This window comes from Cydia splendana, chromosome 20, assembly GCF_910591565.1.
Source record: "Cydia splendana chromosome 20, ilCydSple1.2, whole genome shotgun sequence".
NCBI lineage: Eukaryota > Metazoa > Arthropoda > Insecta > Lepidoptera > Tortricidae > Cydia > Cydia splendana.
Window position 1 is genome coordinate 11,723,473 of NC_085979.1, and position 20,777 is coordinate 11,744,249.

A 20,777-nucleotide genomic window follows, 5' to 3' on the forward strand; every position below is an offset into this window, starting at 1 on the left:
ATGAAGTATTTACCCGTAAGCAGTGTCAAGTTCCGTCAGATCTTAGGAAATACGACCCGGCGGCGTATTAAAGAAAACAGGTCATATACTCCATGTGTGATAAAATCTAGAACGATTTATTTTTGTTCTAGATTAATAATAAATTAACAAATACAAAAGGTAGGTATTAACTAGTTAACAGTTCACAGATTCCAATGTGTAGTATATTAATAATAATATTATACATTGTCTTTAAAACCTAGTATAACATACGGAATAACTATTAATACCTGTCTATTTAAAATCTTAATATCATTAAATGATTCACACTATAGTATCTATATTACAAAAATAATGTAGGTACAATGTACAGGGAATAGACAATTAGCATAAAACACCTACATTGGTTTGGATGCGAAAATTTTCGTCAAACTAATATCATAACTTAAATGATCAGGGACAGTCAAGAAATATATTATTATAATTCTCAATTTATACGAATTAAATTATGAAGCCACGCAAAACGAATTCAACGCGCCTCCGTACAATACAAACACATTTCGGGGAAGTAATCTTTCCAAAAATGCAGATTTTAGGCGAAAACGCAACTCCACGATATTTACCGATGACAAGGCACTTCAATTGTTTCGTATCGTATATAAAATGCCGTATTTTATCCGAAACTACACGCAAGAATTCTTGGTATTATGTTCGAAGAAATGCGAACGAAATACGATCAGGATCTTATACCTACTGAAATTGTCGCGGTAGATGAAAAATGTGAGAACTCTGGTACATATTGCATTAATTTTTGATCCATAATTATAATGTGATGGAAATAGTTGCTCGAAGTTTATAACTACCTCTATATGGACAAAGTCACGGATGGAGGCTGGTAGAAAGAAATATGCACTTAATTAATACATTTGGTTATGCGTTTAATTCAAGGTGGATTACTATCTGAAATCGACTTGTGATTCCATCTCGATTCTAAACCCAAACCGGACGCGAACCGATAAAATCAACGATTCTTCGCGAAACATGATCGTGCTTCAAAAACAATCGCCTGCTGATTTATTCCCCTGGACATCACGATAACCGGACGAAAACCATCAAATCCTCGGGTTCACTCGAGTTCAAATACTGAGAAAAGGTGTGACATAGATGCGCACACGTCTCTAACTTCCTCCTTCCCGCTTATTCAGAATTTAAATCAACCTATCGCCATCCCGACTCGTCCTTAGCGTCAATCGATTATACTCCTTATTTATTCGTCCATAAAGTGCGCGCGCATATTATAAGCGTTTTGATTGATATGGCGAGGACGTCGCCGGTCCCGCTGCTTTCTTCCACACTCCAATGGGCCTCAACGGTACTGGATTACACCGTGTCGTATCTCTAAGCCCTCATTTATGGTGTCGCCATCGACAATTACTGCCTACCGTCTACTTACTTGATAAGTTCTGACGATTTCAAAAGTCTCAACCCAAGCGAATTGTATCTTTATGCTGTAGCGATAGAATTTAGATTAGAATGGTTACGGGAAATAGATAAAAGGCGAGTCCGATATGTGACAACGGTAAGGCTGCTATTGTCTAGAAATTGATAATACGTGTAGCATGGTCATTTGCGAAGTTCGTCTTGAGAGAAATTTAATGAAAAGGCTGCCGAAATTACGTGGGATACATCAAGAATTCCCATGTCACATTTTCAAGCGGACCACCTCCAATTTTTTTGTTTATGTAAATCATGGCCAGTCTTTTTTATCATGTTTTGACAAGATGATTTCTAGACATGATAAGGTCAACTAGAAGAAACATGACATTCTGTGTTATTTTTGTATTTTATGGCTGAGCCGCGTATATCATAAAATTTTGAGTCATATCATAAATTTTAGTCAACCATATTTTAAAAACGAAATATGGCTGTGTTGAAATAGTGATAGTGCAACAAAAACACTAATTATAGACGTACTTATAAATGTTACTAAACCAAGAAATAGTTATTTACGATACAAGTGCGGAAAAGAGGAAATTCGAAACGAGTGGCGATAAATTAAAACACGACCGGAGGGAGTGTGTATCGTACAACGTTTTACAGTACATATGGCCCTTTAAACTTTTGACATACGCACGAAAAGTGCTATTTTACGCACTAGTGCGGGAAAATAGAACCATATGTACTGTAAAATTATATGATAAGTATAATAACTCTTATGTAGTTTTGCTATTAAGCATGTTATTCAATGACATTTTTAATGCAAAAAGTTATATAAGCATCAAGTTATACCAAGAACCCATTGAGAACAGTAATAATGAACACTACAGTTCATTACAACATATACAAAACCGAGGCACGTCGCCCGCTCCGTTACTCTCAGCCCTTCAAGAATTAATATTCTCGCTCGATTCATTCAATCGTTCACTCGTTCATTCAGTTCACTCGTTCAGCGCAATTAGGACACTTTTCCGTTTAGAGAAAGTAGCTTCGATTGGTTTTCGGATGTCGAATGCTTCATAGCCATAGCGCGCACATAACTGCGTTTCGTTTCTTGTCATATTAGGACGTATCAATGTACCGATACCGTACGTTTATATTCTACTTAATGTGTCTATTATATCGGTTCCTAACGCTGGAGTAAAACCAGTGTAAGTATGGCCTTCAAAAATTCAATGCAGTGAGATAACATAATACTTCTACAAAAAGAACTTGGACGAAACAAATCACTTTAGTTTAGAGTAAGAGCGTTTAACTCGAGTGTAAGGCTTCATTTCAGCCTCGGACTCGGACTAAGTATAGGACTGAGCTTCTAAATTAAGATGTAAGTACCTAACCCTTCTCGCATGATCAAATTAAGCTAGTTAACTAAGGATAGCTGACCGTCCATAGTTTAAACTGAGTGTCAGAGAGTAGGGGTCAGGAGTTGTACTAGGTTGTACGCTGGCTTCAAAACGGGAAGAAGGGTGACGCCGGAGTGACTTTTAGTGGGTATACCTCCTCTCCTCCTCTCAATAGGAGAGGATGGTTGCAGGAGGGAGTCCCACATATCCCCCCTAATGTCTCCCCAGGCCGGGGGAATGCGTAACACGTTTTACCACTCCGTCAACAAAAAACAAATAAAGGGGGTGGGGAAGGGGGGATTGGTAATTTTTTGGCTATTTTCTTAAATAACTTCTAACCTATATATTTTAAACTATAAAAAAAATATATTTGAAATTTTCAAGATCTCTTTCATTTATATATAAAATAGTGAATAGAATCAGGCGTTACTTTGCGGAAATCCATACTAATTAAAACCAAAATATTATTTTGCTAATCCGCGAAAAGATAACGTGCTAGTCAATCAGTGCTAACCCGTTATACTTACTTGCGTATTTTTACATGCAATTAATATTCCCACCCTCCCACCGCAAAAATAAATACGCAAATAAATATAACAAACCACCACCAAAAGAATAAACCTCGACACGTGTTTCGCCTCTCTACGAGGCATCCTCAGGATCTCCAGGTGGGAATATTAATTGCATGTAAAAATACGCAAGTAAGTATAACGGGTTAGCACTGATTGACTAGCACGTTATCTTTTCGCGGATTAGCAAAATAATATTTTGGTTTTAATTTATATATAACACGATATAGTTTGAAAAACTTTAGTTTTTTAACTTTCTCATTTACCCCCCAAAAGTGGCCCCCATGTTTAAAATTCATTCATTCACGTTACATGTCCGCCTTTGGGTCACTAATTTACATATGTGTACCAAATTTCAACTTAATTGGTCCAGTTGTTTCCGAGAAAATAGGCTGTGACAGACGGACAGACAGACACGAGTGATCCTATAAGGGTTCCGTTTTTTCCTTTTGAGGTAGGCACGGAACCCTAAAAAGGTTGTACGCTGGGGCAAAACGCAATCGACAACGAATCTCATTAAAGTTTTACCTATTGTAAAGAACTCAGTAATGTATTAATAGACAGGCTCACTCAAGATTCAGGAGTGTCATAAGCTTCATAACCACCGTTAGGCGCGGAAGGCGCGATCCTGACGTGCATAGCGATCATTTCCAAGATGGCGGCGGTTTCTTGCTCAAGTTGGTCATTAATATATAGGTAGTATCGATTAGGTACTTCAGTGTTCCATATATTATACCATGATGGTAGGAAATTAGCATACAGCCCTCCTAATAACAAGTGGTTAGTGTAGGCTATGGAGCCCTGCAATTCGAGTGGTGTCCATGTCCAATGCGCTATACCAGGGTATATCTGTAGGACTTTTTTGTTGAATCCCATATTTATAGTCAGATGTGTTTAAACACTTACTTTTCTTATGCATAGTCTTATACAGTTAATACACATGAAATTCTTAAACTTGCATTCTAAAATCAACTCACTATTCCTCAAAAATCGAAGATCAATGTTACCCCGCAATTCGCGAAGTAACACCAGCTCACGGTGCTTTCATTAAGTAATGAAATATGAATCATTCTGCAATCATTAGAATGTTGGGAAACAGCAAAAATCTATTGTTTATCAGAATTTCCTGTCCAGTGCAAAGGTAAACAACCTGGGCACGTGTAACAAACCTACGAATAACATATTTAAAACGAGACGTGACACATTTCGTAATGGTTTATATGAAATTTGTGGCCATTTCCTGATGAACGCGTGAAGTTACTTACAATTTGATGAAGAAAAGAAAAAGAGATTGATGTTTATTTTGGGAAAATTTTACCTTTTTTTCCTTTTTACGGTTTGTCAGATAAATAGGTACCCTCTATTTACAGTTGTATTTATACTCGTATATAATACCTACAGAATAGAGGAACGCAAAAACAAGTTTGATTACTGGATTACAGCACCTAACGTAATTTCAAAATTAGTATTATATATTATAATTTTTGCTTGCTAAATTTGTCCATGAGTGTATTTATTACGATTGAAAAGTCATAATACGTTCAATATTTATATCAAAACGCGGCAATATTTTGAAACACACTGTAACATTTTTCACATACCGAATACCTATCTATCTGCGTGGGTACGGTGACAGCCGTCATCTCCATACAATTCGCTGCCCCAATATTACAGGGTTCTATGTTTCACTTTTATCGAACTGAAATTTGAACATTGCCATAGTGACATTAAGTCGAATTTCAACTATCTTGAAAATGTAACATAGAATATTGGGGCAGCGAATTTACAGCCTTGAAGGGGCCCACTGATTAACAGTCCGCCGGACGGTATCGGCCTGTCAGTTAGAACAAAATTTCGACAGTTCCGAACAACTGACAGGCCGATACCGTCCGGCGGACTGTTAATCAGTGGGCCCCTTAAAACGCAAAATTGTATTGAGATGAGATGACAGCTGTAACCGGACCCAAGCTATGTGAAAAATACTATAAACTAATTCGAATAGAGTCCACCAGCGTCATTGTTGCAGTGTTGCTGTACAGCATTGCTGCCGGCTGCACGCTGCAGTAACGCTGGTGCAGTCTGAATCCGTATGCAACCTTAATTCTGATACCAGTGACATGTGTTGGCCATGACGTGGTATTCTGTTATTCAAAGACGTGCATACTTTAATTTACGATTTGCGATTAGAAATTAACAAGCTACATTCACAGCGGATTCCTGCTAAACTACGCAGTAAAAAAACATCAAGGCTCCATATTTACATAACTACAATAAAAATAGGTACCTACATATACAAAAGTAAAGAAATTATTTGCGCGTACAGCGGATACTAGTCCAGTTTGCATTTTACTTTTAATAAGAATTATTAAGGCTAATTAATCAATCTTATATTGTTTAAATTACATTACACTCTACAAGGTTTTAGGTTTGACGGCCTGCTAACCTACTCACTACGGTAGTGACCTTGCCTACGAAGCAGGAGGTCCCGGGTTCGAATCCCGGTAAGGGCATTTATTTGTGTTTATTTGTTTACCACAAATATTTGTTCGTGAATTATGGATGTTTTCTATGTGTATCGTATTTATGTACATAATATATTATCATCTGATACCCACAACACGAGCCTGCCTACTAAGTTGATCTGTGTAAAGTTAAACGTTAGACTCTTGTTGTCAAAATCGTGACACATTTTTTTTTTATTAAGTACACTACACCTTTTCTATCAATCAACTATCAATAACTATCTTGAAAAACGAAGTCATCAATGCCCCGTGCCTTAAACGTAAACCCATTACTCATCTTTTATCAAGTCGGTCCAATTGCCCTAACTCGGCACCGGAACCGGCGGTTATCTCCAGATAAAAGTACCGTTTAGATGTCCAACACCTTCGACAAACTGATACAATGAGTAAATGTACGATTTTGTGGCCTACTTAGAAAGTATGACTAATGACCAGATAAGTCGGCTAATTATTGAATTCGGAAAGTGTAAAGGAGATAAATTTACTCAAACATACTGATTTGCTGTTGGAAAGTTTCCAAAATTGCTTGGATTTTGTTCAACATTGCCTAGTGAGACCCGCGCCGCGCCGGACCTTTAAATTTTATATTATCTTTTCTCCACGTATTTTTATGAGAAAAGCACTGTACCTACAATAATATGATACACAACGAAGGCCGCAAAAATATCTGACACGATCTTATTTGTAGAGCAATAAGAGCGTGTCACATATTTTTACAGGCGTGTTACATACCTCGGCCGGGATAGGAATTACAGGCCTCGTGTTCATAAAATGGCCTCGCTTCCCATTATGTCACCCTCGGCCGGCAATCTATTTCCCGGCTTTTGTAGTTATGAACTATTTCGGTGCAACAGCGAGACAATTATTAAAGAGAAAACATCTCATTACGCCATTGGAATGTGCCAGACTCTGAGAGGAAGCATCCTTTTGTAACGCCACTTGTGTCTACAGACATCTTTCTGAGACGTAGACGACTTTCTATAGATCTCGCATCAGGACAGGTATAGGTACATTAGGTACATACCAGTTAGCATAGAAGGCATTTTCTCCTCCAATTTCGCCCATATAGACAAAATATTCGAGATGAAAAGTATCCTGTCATGTTAATCTTGTTATTTTAATAACAAAACTCACGTGAGACACAGAGTTTTTAATAGGATATTTAATTAATCTTGTTATGTTAATAATCTATCTATTTGCCAAATTTTGGAGAAATATGTGCAATCTATTCGTCATTGAGTAACAAACTTGGCATTATACATCGTACATATTTTCACATTTACTTAACCCACCTAACAAATGTAGAATTTACGAAAATGAAGGCTATTCTTATAAGGAATAACTAGTCCGTTGCAAATTGAACCATTCATTTGCATTGCATCGCATACGATTTTATACTATGCCAGTCCATATTCATTCTAGGAAATTGCTTTTAGTGTTAGACCAAGATAAGGCTGCAATGATTTTGATAGCACATACCGTGCAAGTGTTATTATACGTCATAATTTTATAGAAGTTGACGTTCAAAATAACACTTGCACTGCGTGTGCTATCAAAATGCAGACTTGTCTTGGTCTGAATTAGGGATCTTTATTGCATCCAAGTACCCTGGATCCTGGTAGGATGTCGCAAAATATTTCTTAATGCTAAAGAAATTCAACGGTCGCGTGATTGCGCGGGTTTCATGCCCCATCTAGAGGGATGTGTTCTGAAACCTTATAGAATCGTTGGACAAACAAGAGACAACACGCATAATTACTAGAGTATGCGACTATCAAACGTAGATGGTGCAAAGGATACCGCTTTGACTTAGTCTGAACAAGTGGTTTTAAAATAGAAACTGTGCTAATGATATAAATTGTATTGACTAGTCTGAAATCGTATGAGTTTACTTCAGTTTTAGCAATTACTTAGCACCTACTTATGTAAATAAATCAATTACAGTAGGTACTAGGTACTTGAAACGTCACAAGTTTTAACGAAACGCGCATATTCGTACATCCTCTCAGCTGGTAGACGTCTATTTGTATTGTTTGAATAACAACCAACAATGTTTGTTAACTATTTAAATTCTAAATTACATCGAGTCTATCGTCTGAATTTAAACCGCTTAGCAGTTGCGAATTAGATATTAATAATTTAACAAATATCACGTGATTTTTTTCACTCCATCAGCCCAAGCCAAAAACTTCACCTATAGTCTGAATCTTTAGGTATTTAAATAAAAGTAAACAAACAAATTGTACATTTTCGGCTATTTATAACATTTATCTAACCTAACCTAACCTACGTTAGATTATAAACTAATGGGTTCACAATCTTACGGTGTCATATCTATTTTGATTCATTCACGTTTTTCAATCGATCTGCTTAACCCTACACATCTAAACACTTATACAGACCATGTAACCCTTCAAGACTCAACTGGTCTTACGATCTGAGGGGTCATAATGGTCGGTGTCAACTGCAGCGCGTGCCGCGGTCAGCTTACGGTCATTCTAGGGTCATATTGCGGTCATAAGCTACAGAGATAAGGATATGGTCTGTATTGGGTTCGCATCCTGTTTATACGATGGATAGTTCGATTTGTATTGAGCAGAGAAACCTAGGTATACCTAAGTGCTGTCGATTTCTTGTTCCAACTACTTAGTTGCTGGAAATCTTGTACACCATTTGTACATTTAATTAACTCCTGATTTGCGATATAATCGCTTTACCAAATTTGATGTACTATGTACATAGTTACTATATCACGCGTATTGGATAGCTATATGAGTCGCTTAACTTCAAACTCGGGTAAATCGACCTGTCAGATTATGCGATTTCGGTATTAAGAATAGGTAATAGGGTAGATATTTGCTGAGAGGGTCGAATGGATTTACTCAAGTTTGAAGTTAAGCGACACATAATGTCATAGTAGACTGTAATAGGCGCGCATGACACACCCCAAGGGTTCCTGACCTACTTGACTAGGGTCGAGAATTCTCGAGGCGAGAAATCTCGAGAAATTTGACTTTCGGCGAGGCGGGAAAAAAAGACTCAATGCCTCGAGAACTCGAGAAATAAATCTCTTGTCATAAGTAAAAAGAAAACACGCGTATAACACTTGATGTGTCTGTAGTGTATTTCTTTGGGTAGTTAAATAAATGTAAACAATGTGTTTTTTTTACATTTTACGGTACTTTAAACATTTATTAGTTAACCAACTAAATAAAAAACTGCCTTGATCCGTCGCCTATCGTTCTGGCTTCAGCTGATTTTCATGTTTTGAAACTTTTGAACTACTATTATGGGTAAATAATTCGTCTCGTTTTAGGTTCATAAGTAGAATATACTTCGTTTTTTTAACATTAGAAAAAAGGTAAACAATCTTAAAGTGTCTTTTTATTAAAAAACGCTATTAATGCTATTAAAAAAATCGTTAATGTAAATGATCGTATATGATTTATAATTGTTACATACCATTTGCCGTAACTTATTCTTTATATTATAATATTACAAAACTAGATTACTTTTGATAAATCTAATCATCTCGATATAGGTATTATCCTATTAGCAAAATAGCACAATTTTGCCAGCTTCATTGTTACGTTGAGTAAGTATTCATATTACGTAGTAAAACTTCTGTAAGTTTGTCACATCGAGTTAAATGAATTGCCTAATAAAATACTATATTGTGGTTTGTATACATTTTGTTAAATAAAAATAACTAATGAAAATAATGAAATACACTATAGCATAATATATCACATCGCCGCGCCGGCGCGCGCGCCTGCACCTATAGTTTTTCTTGTTTGTTGTTGAATTTTTGATCATTTTGTAGTAACAATAAAATTACCATTTGTTTGATTTTTGATCTAACCTACAACTCTTATGAGTCTAATTTGCAATAAAGCAAAAATGAAAACAAAAAACAGTGTTTTTTAAAACTTTCAAAATTTCTCGAGATACTCGAGAAACTCGAGAAATCGTGGTCGAGAATTCCCGTGCCTCGAGAAATAAAAATGGTCGAGAAACCAGAAACCCTATACTTGACAAACCAGAGGGCTACGGAACGCACGCTCGACGCTGACGCCGATCGCCAATTAAAACAAAAGCACGACGGTCGGTGCCTGCGTTCCGTGGCCATCGGGTTGGGGTTCCTCTCTTCTTCTTCCTCGTTCCCTCAATGCTGAGGATCGCGACCACATGCAACACGTCTCCATTGATTGCGGTCATAGGACAAGTGGACCGCATGGTGCAGGCTGCCGCCACTCGTCTTCTTCATGGCGTCAGACCATCTCTTACGAGCCCCACCTTGAGCGCGTTTGCCATTCATTCGCCCCAAGATGATACACTTCTCCATATCATGCATTGGTGATCTCATAATGTGTCCGAAAAATCTAAGGGTTTGTTCATGGCATGCTTTGGAGAGCCGTGTGGTAATACTGAATTCTTCCAAAATAGAGATGTTAGTTCTTCTAGCTGTCCAAGGTACACGCAGCAGTCTTCGCCAACACCACATTCCTACATTCATTGGGGTTCCTAGATGACTAAGGAACGCTAAATAGGGTAAATAGGTTGGAACTCACGTTGTGACGGGGGCGGTTCGGCCGCTGGCGCCGCGGGCGCGCTGGCCGCTCCCTGCATGGCCCGCGAACTGCGACCGCGACGACGCCTGCAACAAATACGAGTTTAAAATAAAATGATATCAAGTCTGTGGCCTGATTGCGAGGCCACGAAAAGCGCCCCGATCGAATTTAATCTTGTTGTCTATTGTAAGTTTTAAAGCTGTTGGTTCTCCTAACATAAATAAATAAATATACCACAAATAAAAGGTAGTTAGGTATTGGTTTTCAGCGCTCCCAGCGCTAATGTCAGGCGAATTCGCTTGTAGCTTTGTTTTGTAAGGAAAATAAGGTCAATCCAGAAAATCTAGAACTGTCTGCTATGTTTTGAAGTTTATTGTTCTGATAGTTGCGTGGTTTTGTTCACAAAATGTAAACTTAATAAAAGTGTCATACATAACATACATCATATTACATATTATGGAATCAACATCCGTGTAAAACTATTTATTATCCCTATATATGTAGTTTCATGTATTCACCTTCTCAGTATACCTGATTCAGGCATTATCTCAGCGAAGTGAGTCAAGTGTGATCCCTTATCAGTAACGACTTCCCGTACTTAGCTTTCATCGATCGGTTGGTTCACGTGTAAGGTGACCACGCCTCGCTTTTTAACGCGGACAAGTCTTGGCCTTCGAGAACTCATTTTCTATGTAATGTGTAGGGTGTAGGTACCTAAATGTTATCGCGGTGAGATTTATTATCTAAGAAAGGAACCCCAATCTCAAATGCAATGATAAAACATCGTTAGTAAAACTAAAGTTATATTTCCGAAACAAACATACTTAGGATTGGGTTTTTCAGGACTGCCCGTCAATTTCCCAACTTAGGGCTGATTTAGACGGCGCGCGAACTCGCATGCGATTTTAGTTACATTGCGGATAATGGGTTACATCCAATTCAACCGACCGATCAAAACTGCAATGTAATGAAACTCGCATGCGAGTTGGCACGCCGCCTAAATCAGCCCTTATGGTCCAGCTTGCGAGCCATACGCGATCACGCGCGCCCATTCATGTAGGATATGCAATTATGCATGCTATAAACCTTCATACACATGCATCGTAGAAATGGGGCGCATGTTGGCATGTAGTTTAGACTTGGATTTCAGGACTGTCCGATTTGTCCATCTGCTCTTAACTTGTGGTCGCCCCAGCGAACCATATGCGCGAGGCGCGAGCGCCTATTCGCAGACAATGCGTGCTAACAACCTGCGCGCTATGCGCATGCACATGCGCCTTAGAAATAGGAGCGCAGGAGCTGTTTGGAGACTTGAGTTACGTGTGAGGAATCTTAATATGTTATAAGAGGAGCGAGATGATACTGCCAGAATGTCTATATTAAGTAGTTAAGTATAGTATAGGGCTACAATGCGCAGTCTATCTTTATTATCTCTTATCCTACTGCCTACTAGCAAGAGAAAGCTGGGAGATGTCTGGATTGGACTTAGACCGACATTTAAAAAATGTCTGGATTTTGGGATTCATATCTGCATTGGAAATTTTTACAATGTAAACTATTACTTCCTTTATGTCTTGAATAAGCGCGTGGTGGGTGGAGGAACTAAAACGATAAAAATGTAAACTTAATTTGACAAGTTTGGAAAAAAACAATACTTAGCCAAAAATGGCCAAAAACCGCTAAGGTATCGGCGTCGCTGTCATACACAATCTGCAAGTTGTAGGTATATTCCCATGAATTCCAGTTTTCTCATGGGACCTAACATCTTGCAGAATATCTAGAATGTAATACAATGTTCGGATCGAGTGGGACAAAGGCACCGCGCGGCGCTTTAGAACTCCGAGAAAGTAATACTATATTGATTACTGGAAGATAAGCTTGTTTAGACAGTTAGATACTGTAAAACTTATATTAGTTTTTCAGTATGATTTTGAGATAAACTGAAACGTTTGTGCTTCAGTAAATTGGGAACCAATTTGCAGTGAATTGGATTACCATTAGGATATTAGGAAGGTAAGTATATCTTATAGATTAAATTCATTAAATCAAATTTTGATTAAAAGATTCGTCTCGGAGTTTCGATATAATAATATAGGTAAGTATAATAGGTAAGCTTCGATAGCTTAGTTGGTTCAATAACTACCGATGGGCCATAGTTCATGGGTTCGACACTCACGATGAAGTGTCCTTATATGCTTATATTTATGTCGTATCTTTAAAATCATCCTTTTTTTTGAAGTCGGTCAAAAATGTAGCCAATAATAATTCTTGTTTGACACTTTCTACAACAAAATCAGCTCAGTTGTTTCGATACTGTAGCCCTCTACACACCTTACCGATAATTGCATGCGATTTGCGTTACATCGCGATCGATGGATCAGATTCGTTGCGCCTACTTAGCCGGCAATTATTTAAAATCGCATGTGTTATATTGCAAGGTATGTGTCTTTTGGTGGAACAAACAAAATAAGAATATTAGGTACAATACAAACATTCATTTCACAGACCGTTCATATCGTTATTTTTCTTTTGGTTAACATAAATAGAACAGCACGTATTAATTGTCTATGCTCAATTCTCAATTAAATTGTTCACACCTTAACTTCTCATGAGTTTTCTCATTATTATTTCACTGTAAATGATTAACTACGATTCTGCGAACAATTTATGATGTTTACAGAATTTTTTAATGATTGTTCTATTATCAGTTTATCGATTTATCACTATCTTCCTCGAAAATAGTTAAATAATTAGTCAACAACAATGATTACCGCAGGTGACAAGAATATAATCAGATAAGTACCTACCTAATTATAAAATAGATATTTTAATTCCTATAACTGCCTGAGAATAACGAGCATATACTTACTTATTTTTTTGACAATATTATCTAAATACTGTTGCACGATTGGGAGCTTCTGCATAAGAATTTTGAAAAAAATAATGAGTTACAACGTATAAACATATATTTTTCCAAGGCTTGAAAATCAATTACGTTCAATTAATACCTAGGTATAAAAAACTCAAACAAGGGAACAAAAGTCAGTTTCTTTTTAATTTGGTCCAGAGCAGGGTGCACTCAAGGGCTTAGGATGGTATTCCATCTGTCGATCTTGGTCCAATGTGTATTTGCGTCTCACGTTTTGCTTAATGAGAAAGTGAGATGCACATTGGACAAAGAAATTGGATAGGTGGAATACCACCCTAAGTCACTTTTGCTCTAGTATACGACATTTATTTCCTTTTGTATCGGCCTCTTATTAACCACAATACCCAATATTGGTATTTTGGAATCCAGAACTGTACTTAAACCCATGTACTTTAATTAAGAAATAATTTCCCAACCCGATGTCACAACGTTTTATGTAATCAACTTGTCACATTGCCTTTATCACGGATCGGTTAGCCAAGATTGATTCTTATTTATCAATCACACGTCTCCGGGCAGGTCTTTAGATAGCGGAGCCATATTGGTTTACAATAGATATACGATGTGTTTATAACTACGTAAGACCATAGATAAGAAAATTAAGAGATGTCAGTTGAAAGTAGTGTGGAAATTCTGGAAGATGTAATAGATGGCGCTCGTGAGGACAACCACAAACGAATGGCCTCTCCAAACAGCTTCTTAAACCACAGCGATAATCGCATGCGATTTGCAATACATTGCGGCATTTGGTCTATCGATTGAATTCGTTACTCCTACTTACCCAGCAATTATCTATAATCACATTTGTTGCAACTTCTGTAGAAGCCTTAACCAAAATATTATTGAGGATACGTAGACGCTAACTACGTAAAATAAAAATAATAACATATAATAATCAGATTAAGTAGGATTAAAATTTAATTTAATAACAGGTGTTATGTACACACTGTAACACCTTTTAAATACCTATAGTTACAACAGATATGCAAAGCGTGTACATGGTAGGAAATACCCACATTCTACTAGATTGTAAACAGGCAAAGCAACTAGGACACAGGTCTGTGACCTAGGGTCTCCGAGAGCCCTACACGAAACTCAAGGAATTGCTAGGCTTAGTTGGCACCATGGAATTCATGGAGTTGAGATTTGAATTATAGCACGACCCTTTTTCACGCTAAATAGACACGAACGTTGTCTACGCGCAGAAATTGCCCAAAAAACTACCCAGATGGCGCTATACGCTTTGTGATAACAAGACTGTCCTACTAGCCTTTGAAAATCTGGTTGCCGTTATTCAAATATCTCACTTTTCCAGTAAAATAAAATAAAAAGAAGGGAAATCGTTTAGCGTAACGTAAGGGCGTGAAGGGTCACGGTCTTTGCAGTCCTGCAAGAGCGAGAGGCAGTTATCTGCTAGAGTGGGATAGAAAAGATTGGATGAACTGTATGAGAGATGATATGAACAGGAAGGAAGTGTACATAAATAGAGTTAAAGTGGGATAGAAAACATAGTAAAAGTAGAGTGTTTGAGAGATGATAGGAACAGGAAGGAAGTGTAAATGAAATTACAGAAGATACAAACGATATTAATAAGTAGTAGATGATTAATGACTTACGGCTCCGAAACGTGGTCTTTCACTATCGGCCTCATCTCAAAACTCAAAGTCGCTCAACGAGCTATGGAGAGGGCTATGCTCGGAGTTTCTTTACGTGATCGAATCAGAAATGAGGAGATCCGTAGACGAACTAAAGTCACCGCCATAGCCCACCGGATTAGCAAGCTGAAGTGGCAATGGGCAGGCCACATTGCACGCAGAGAAGATGGCCGATGGGGTCGAAAAGTGCTCGAGTGGAGACCACGGACTAGCAAGCGCAGCGTAGGACGTCCACCCACAAGATGGACAGACGATCTTGTTAAGGTCGCCGGAAGACGCTGGATGCGGGTCGCTTCCAACCGGCACGTATGGAGGTCCAAGGGGGAGGCCTATGTTCAGCAGTGGACGTCTTATGGCTGAGATGATGATGATGATGAGATGATTAATGAGATGAGAGACTAAAAGGTTTGAAAAATACAATTAGATTTAAGTAATTAAATGATGTAACTAGTGAACATATGGCTCTCGGAAAATAGACTTAACGTTTGAGGAGAGAAATGGTAAATTATCTCAATATTTTTTGTTGTAAAATAAGTTCGGAATCCCGCCAAGTTACTAAAAATAGGTGAAAAATCAAAACTGTGTGGGTACCTATATGTCCGATTGGTGGCGGAATTGCACGCGCCCATAGGCTACGGTGACCTTACCGCACAGCGCGCAGCATGTTTGTTTGCCACCAACGTGATATAAAAATTAAGTAACCACTGATTCTAAAAAAATATCCCCTTTTCAGGCTGTTTCAGCCTGTCTATACAAAAATCTTTAAGAACTCCTTCCTATCAGAAATCCGTGACAGCACTGTCATAGCATCTCAAGATTTGACGCAACATCTCATTACTTCTTCGTGTCTCGACCATACAGATAATGCTTTAACGATAGCATTAAGTACATAATGCTTTTCTCAAGAGCATCTGATAGGATATCGTCGAGATATGATGGAACTAATGGCTCAATCTGTGATATGGAGTTGGGCATTTCTATTTAAACTTGGACCCCCGACTTGCATTTTAGATTTTGGAATTTTTATTATATTTCTCTTTAGAATCACGAGCTCTTTCCATCCTATTGCAAGAAAAAAAGTGTCCCCAATATTTCATACAATTTTTTTGTCCGTTTTGTTACGGTCATAGAGGTTATATTGAAAGCCGTAACCAAACGGACCAAAAATTATAGAGAAACTTTTTTCTTAGTAAAAATGGAAAAAGCTCTTGATTCTGAGTAGAAATAATATAAAAATTCCCATTACCAAAATTGTTGGTACAACTTTAAATAGAAATGCCCAGTTACGACAAACTGGTTCACGGTTGGGGGGCTTGATTTGTTTTTAAAGGGGTTTTCTATAGTGCAAGTAGGAGAGTTAAATTTATATTAAATATGTAGTTCATCTTCAAAGGTCTTCCTTCCTGTTCCTACTTGAGCGTGCGCAAAAATTCTCATTAAGTACACCATACAAAAAGACAGGGCGCTTTGGCGCTGTTTAGGGGAGGGCTATGTCCAGCAGTGGACTAATATAGCCAGATGATGATGATGATGACACCATACAAGCCTAGCCAAGATGGCAATATCGACAAACGCCAAACCATAGAGAAATATAGTAAGAATAAAGTGCTCACTTCATACATCAGTTTTGATACCAAAACGACTATTATTTTCGCAGTCGACATCTAGCATCGAGTAGCGGAATTATCAGTGCCGCTACTTGATAATTAAGTTAGTAGGAAAATTAGTAGTTTTCCTTAGTAATCGTTCTGTTAATTTTAATCAGTATTTTGCCGTTTATGGTAATCTGTATCCCTACTAATATTATAATTGCGACAATAATTCTGTCTGTCCGTTACCACTTCACGCTTGAACCGCTGAACCGATTTGGATGAAATATGGAGATAGCCCGAACTATTTCCATATAGTCGGGAAAGTACATAGACAGTTTTTATCAATCATTATCATTGTAGGTAGGCCACGTAGGTACACGAAGTCGCAGGCATAAGTTAGTTTTACCATAAACGGCAGTGATCCTAAAATTCGTAACAATTAAATCAAGATATTTAAGAATAAATATCAGGCTTTTTTTACTGGTGGGTGTGGTTCAAAAATATCTGATTCAAATGTTTTGAATCTAGTTGGTCAGGGTGTGTCCGTGCGTTTGTTTCAAGTAAGCCATGTTTTTATCTCAAATATCTATGTATATTCGATTGGCAAATTTAATATTCAATCATACTTATCATACTGCTTTTGTATCAATTTTGTATGACAATTCTTGTCCTTTCCCGGTACTCAAATTGTCTCCATACCGAATTACATCAAAATCTGTTCAGCGGTTTAAACTTGAACTGAGTTTAGTATTTTTGCAATAATAATATTAGTAGGCTAAAAACCGATTGACATACTGAGCGATTACCAGACATCGTAAATTTTATAGCATTTTCGGTGCAGCGGAGTGGTGTTAACGGAATTGGTATACCTAAACAATTTCAACCCTAATGATCAATTAGCGTTAATTACGTTTATATTAACCTTAATTTACCATTTCAGTTGGAATTATCTATACCAATTCCGTTAACGCCACTCCGCTGCACCAAAAATGCTATAAAATTTACGATGTCTGCCTATTACTGATTTTCCTAATATACCTACCCGTTATAGTGTAAATAACATTATTTGCGGTATTTGACGTCTGTCACTCACAACAGCAATACTACGTAAAATGTTTTGCACATCGAAATCACAAAGGAAAACAACTGCACTGCGAACGTTTACGTTCTACGTCTTTTTTTTTTAATTTTAGGGTTGGCCGGACACCACCATTATGAATCGGTAGTCGTCTAAGTAAATCGATATGAATTTTTCATTTTTCTTTTAATAAAAATAAGGAAAAGGTGGATAATTAACTGTAAATATGGATATATTTATCGTCACTTAACAGACAACAAATTTGACACAGAAATAACATAAATAAACTTTAAAATAGATCCCCAGTTAGTTTCAATTTTGACAATGGGTGCGACCTACTCGGTCGGTGTATTAAATACACCGACCGACCGGTAGCTTGCGGGAAAACCATATAATTCTAGCTTTAATTAAATCTCAAATAAAAATTCATTATACGTCACAATTCGATACCTCAGTCTACGTGCCATCCAATCGTAATCGCTTGCTGTGACAATCGATTTGCGTTAGTTACATCTCTATATACGTCAGTCATAATGTGTCAAATACCGCAAATAATGTTATTTACACTGTAGTAGGATACTGATGCTGATACCGGTACTTGGTAACAGTCCCTGTTTTAAGAGGATCAGGAAACATCTCAATATATCCACATCCGCACACCGGTAAACAAGTCACAACACAATCAAAGATGAACATTGAACAATCACTCATATTACAATCATTGAAGAAGACCGTTTCCCTTTCCAATGTTGATTGCTGATCTTGGTTTGTGTAGTGAAGACAAAAGACACAGTTCTACTATAATGTACCTAAGGTACTTTTGTTCTTATTTGTTATTACAATAATATAAACTGATTATTGTAAGAACAAATAGAGTTACCCAAAAATACGTTGCCAAAAATGATTTAGGAATATTATTTTCTAACCTACTTACGTCTTTTACAAAATTCCATTTAAAATTAAAACTAAAGTTCAATCTTTTAACTGAAACGAAACGTATTCTTATTTATCTTCAAAATATTCTCAATTAGTTGTAATACACAAACGCAAACATTTGTAAAATAATCAATAATATGCACTGTAAGAAATCTCTCTGTCAACGTAATTTTTGGTCCACCTGTAAAATCTATCGGTAATCGGTAGGTACCTATAGCCTATTATTAACCCTTTATTTGGCAAATAAAAAAAAAACATGAGTTCATGCTTGCGCTTAATAGAGCAAATAAATAAAATAAATACAAATGAGTATTATTTATCTCTAAAGATAACTATATTGGCCAGGAAAAGGGTTAATAAAGTTGTGTTGTGTCGTTATGATTTACTCCTTACTAAACTAAGGGTTAATATCTCATTACATTTGATGTAGTTTAGTAGGTGGTTATTTCCTTGTTTGCATGAATTGTGTATAAAATTAGGTGTGTTATAGCACTTATAGCAAGGTAATATCCGATACATTTTCTTTTTTGCCGTCGCAATAATTAAAGAAGAAAACTGACTCCGCTTGCCCTCTTGATAATCTGTAATTCTCATAGGTTTCTTAGGTTTTTTGATAATGGGCGTTTCTTTTCTTTGCTGTTGAAATAAACGGCCATCGGAAACCTGTTCTGTTAAAATAGCAAGATAATTTAAAAGTTTTACTCATTTTGAGCCATTCAAAAATTTACAATAAATTATAATATAATTATAGGATTAACGTGACATTTATTGTTAAAACTTAGCTGTTAAATGCACAAGATCCTGTTAGGATTTACTTTCTTATTCGATTCTAATGTTTTTCTGATTATAGTGTAGGAGTAGGTATTGGCTATTAATATACACCTTATATATATTACCTTGCATTTATTTTACCGCCGGTTTTAGAAAAGGGTAGGTACTTAAATCATCGATTTTCACCAATTTTAATTGAGGCATTTTTTAGTCGTTTGGCTTTTTCTTAAAGGTTGCATAATTATGATAACTTTTATATAGAACATAAAAAAAAAATTGACTAATTCTAGGCAAGACTTTGGTTAAATACATCAGTAAGTGTTACATATCTCATATAACATTCTTAACGCAATATTAAGAAGCATAATTTCTTAAGAAAATGTCTTATCTCTTATTACTAAGCGGCTTGCGTGCGTTGGTTACTATTAAGTAATTGGAAGATTGCGCATAAACAAATGAGGTTTAGACATTAAGTAATTAATTGTTTTGCTTATCAGTTAATTAAGAATTGACAGGTGTTATTCTTAAAAGACAAATCTGACATCATCGTAGCCAGTAGGTAATTTATAATTTTAATACAGATTAAATTTTTTTATATACCTATCTCAGCAGTTTTAATAGTTTATACCTACCTAGTGAATAAATATTGTGTTAATAAATGTTTTTTGAAATTATGAAACAAAATCTGCAATTACATATATTATTACTTCAATTTATACGTCGAAAATAAGCTCGCAATACTTACTTTCAATACCAAAAGACGTTAAATCCATTTCAAAAAAATATCCTGCAAGTTTTCCGAATCGTGTTCGATTTTCAAACGGATTTTAACTTTTTTCGCGCATTCCCGTGACCTGGGGTCAAGACTCGAACATTTGACAGCCGGGGCAACCACGCGCGGCCTACTGGTTCAACAAAGAACAGGGCGACGGTCCAACGATAATTTGCATTGTAATCTAATCGAAATAGCACTCACCCAATCGTGGATAATTTCGCGGTATCAGTACACGCCGAAATTCAATAAAAAGTCCAATTACACCAGCGTCTCAGTCCACAAAAACACCTTAAACTTAATATTTGAGCACAGATTTACAGTCTTAAAAACACTATGAAAATTAAAACTTAAAAGGCACTTATTGGAATTTAATATTGTTACGTTTTGCGTCCGCAGCGCATCTTGCGCGAGCGACAACCTCACCCAGTGAGATGTCGTCTCCTTGTGATGACTTGATGAGAGTACGCACTGTCGCTCTGCTCTCGGGGGAGCAAAAGATGGCCGCCGATTGGTCGAGAGCGGCGGCCGGGCGCAGGGAGAAAACGAGAGGGCGCATCTCG

At 37.0% G+C, this 20,777-nt stretch overlaps 1 protein-coding gene and 1 long non-coding RNA gene across 2 annotated transcripts in view; one reads left to right on the top strand and one right to left on the bottom strand.

The window, feature by feature from the left end:
* LOC134800694 (ras-responsive element-binding protein 1-like) overlaps positions 1-20,677 on the bottom strand; it is a 30,209-nt gene extending 9,532 nt beyond the window's left edge. The window contains exons 1-2 of the mRNA XM_063773189.1: positions 20,419-20,677; positions 10,482-10,567 (exon numbers count right to left, since the gene is read on the bottom strand). Of these exons, the coding sequence (XP_063629259.1) occupies positions 10,482-10,539 (58 nt within the window). The 5' untranslated portion in view covers positions 10,540-10,567; positions 20,419-20,677. The remainder of the gene's footprint in view (positions 1-10,481; positions 10,568-20,418) is intronic.
* The window catches only part of LOC134800867 (uncharacterized), a 367,053-nt gene that overhangs the window by 326,190 nt on the left and 20,086 nt on the right, over positions 1-20,777 (top strand). The gene's annotated exons all lie outside the window — the stretch shown is intronic.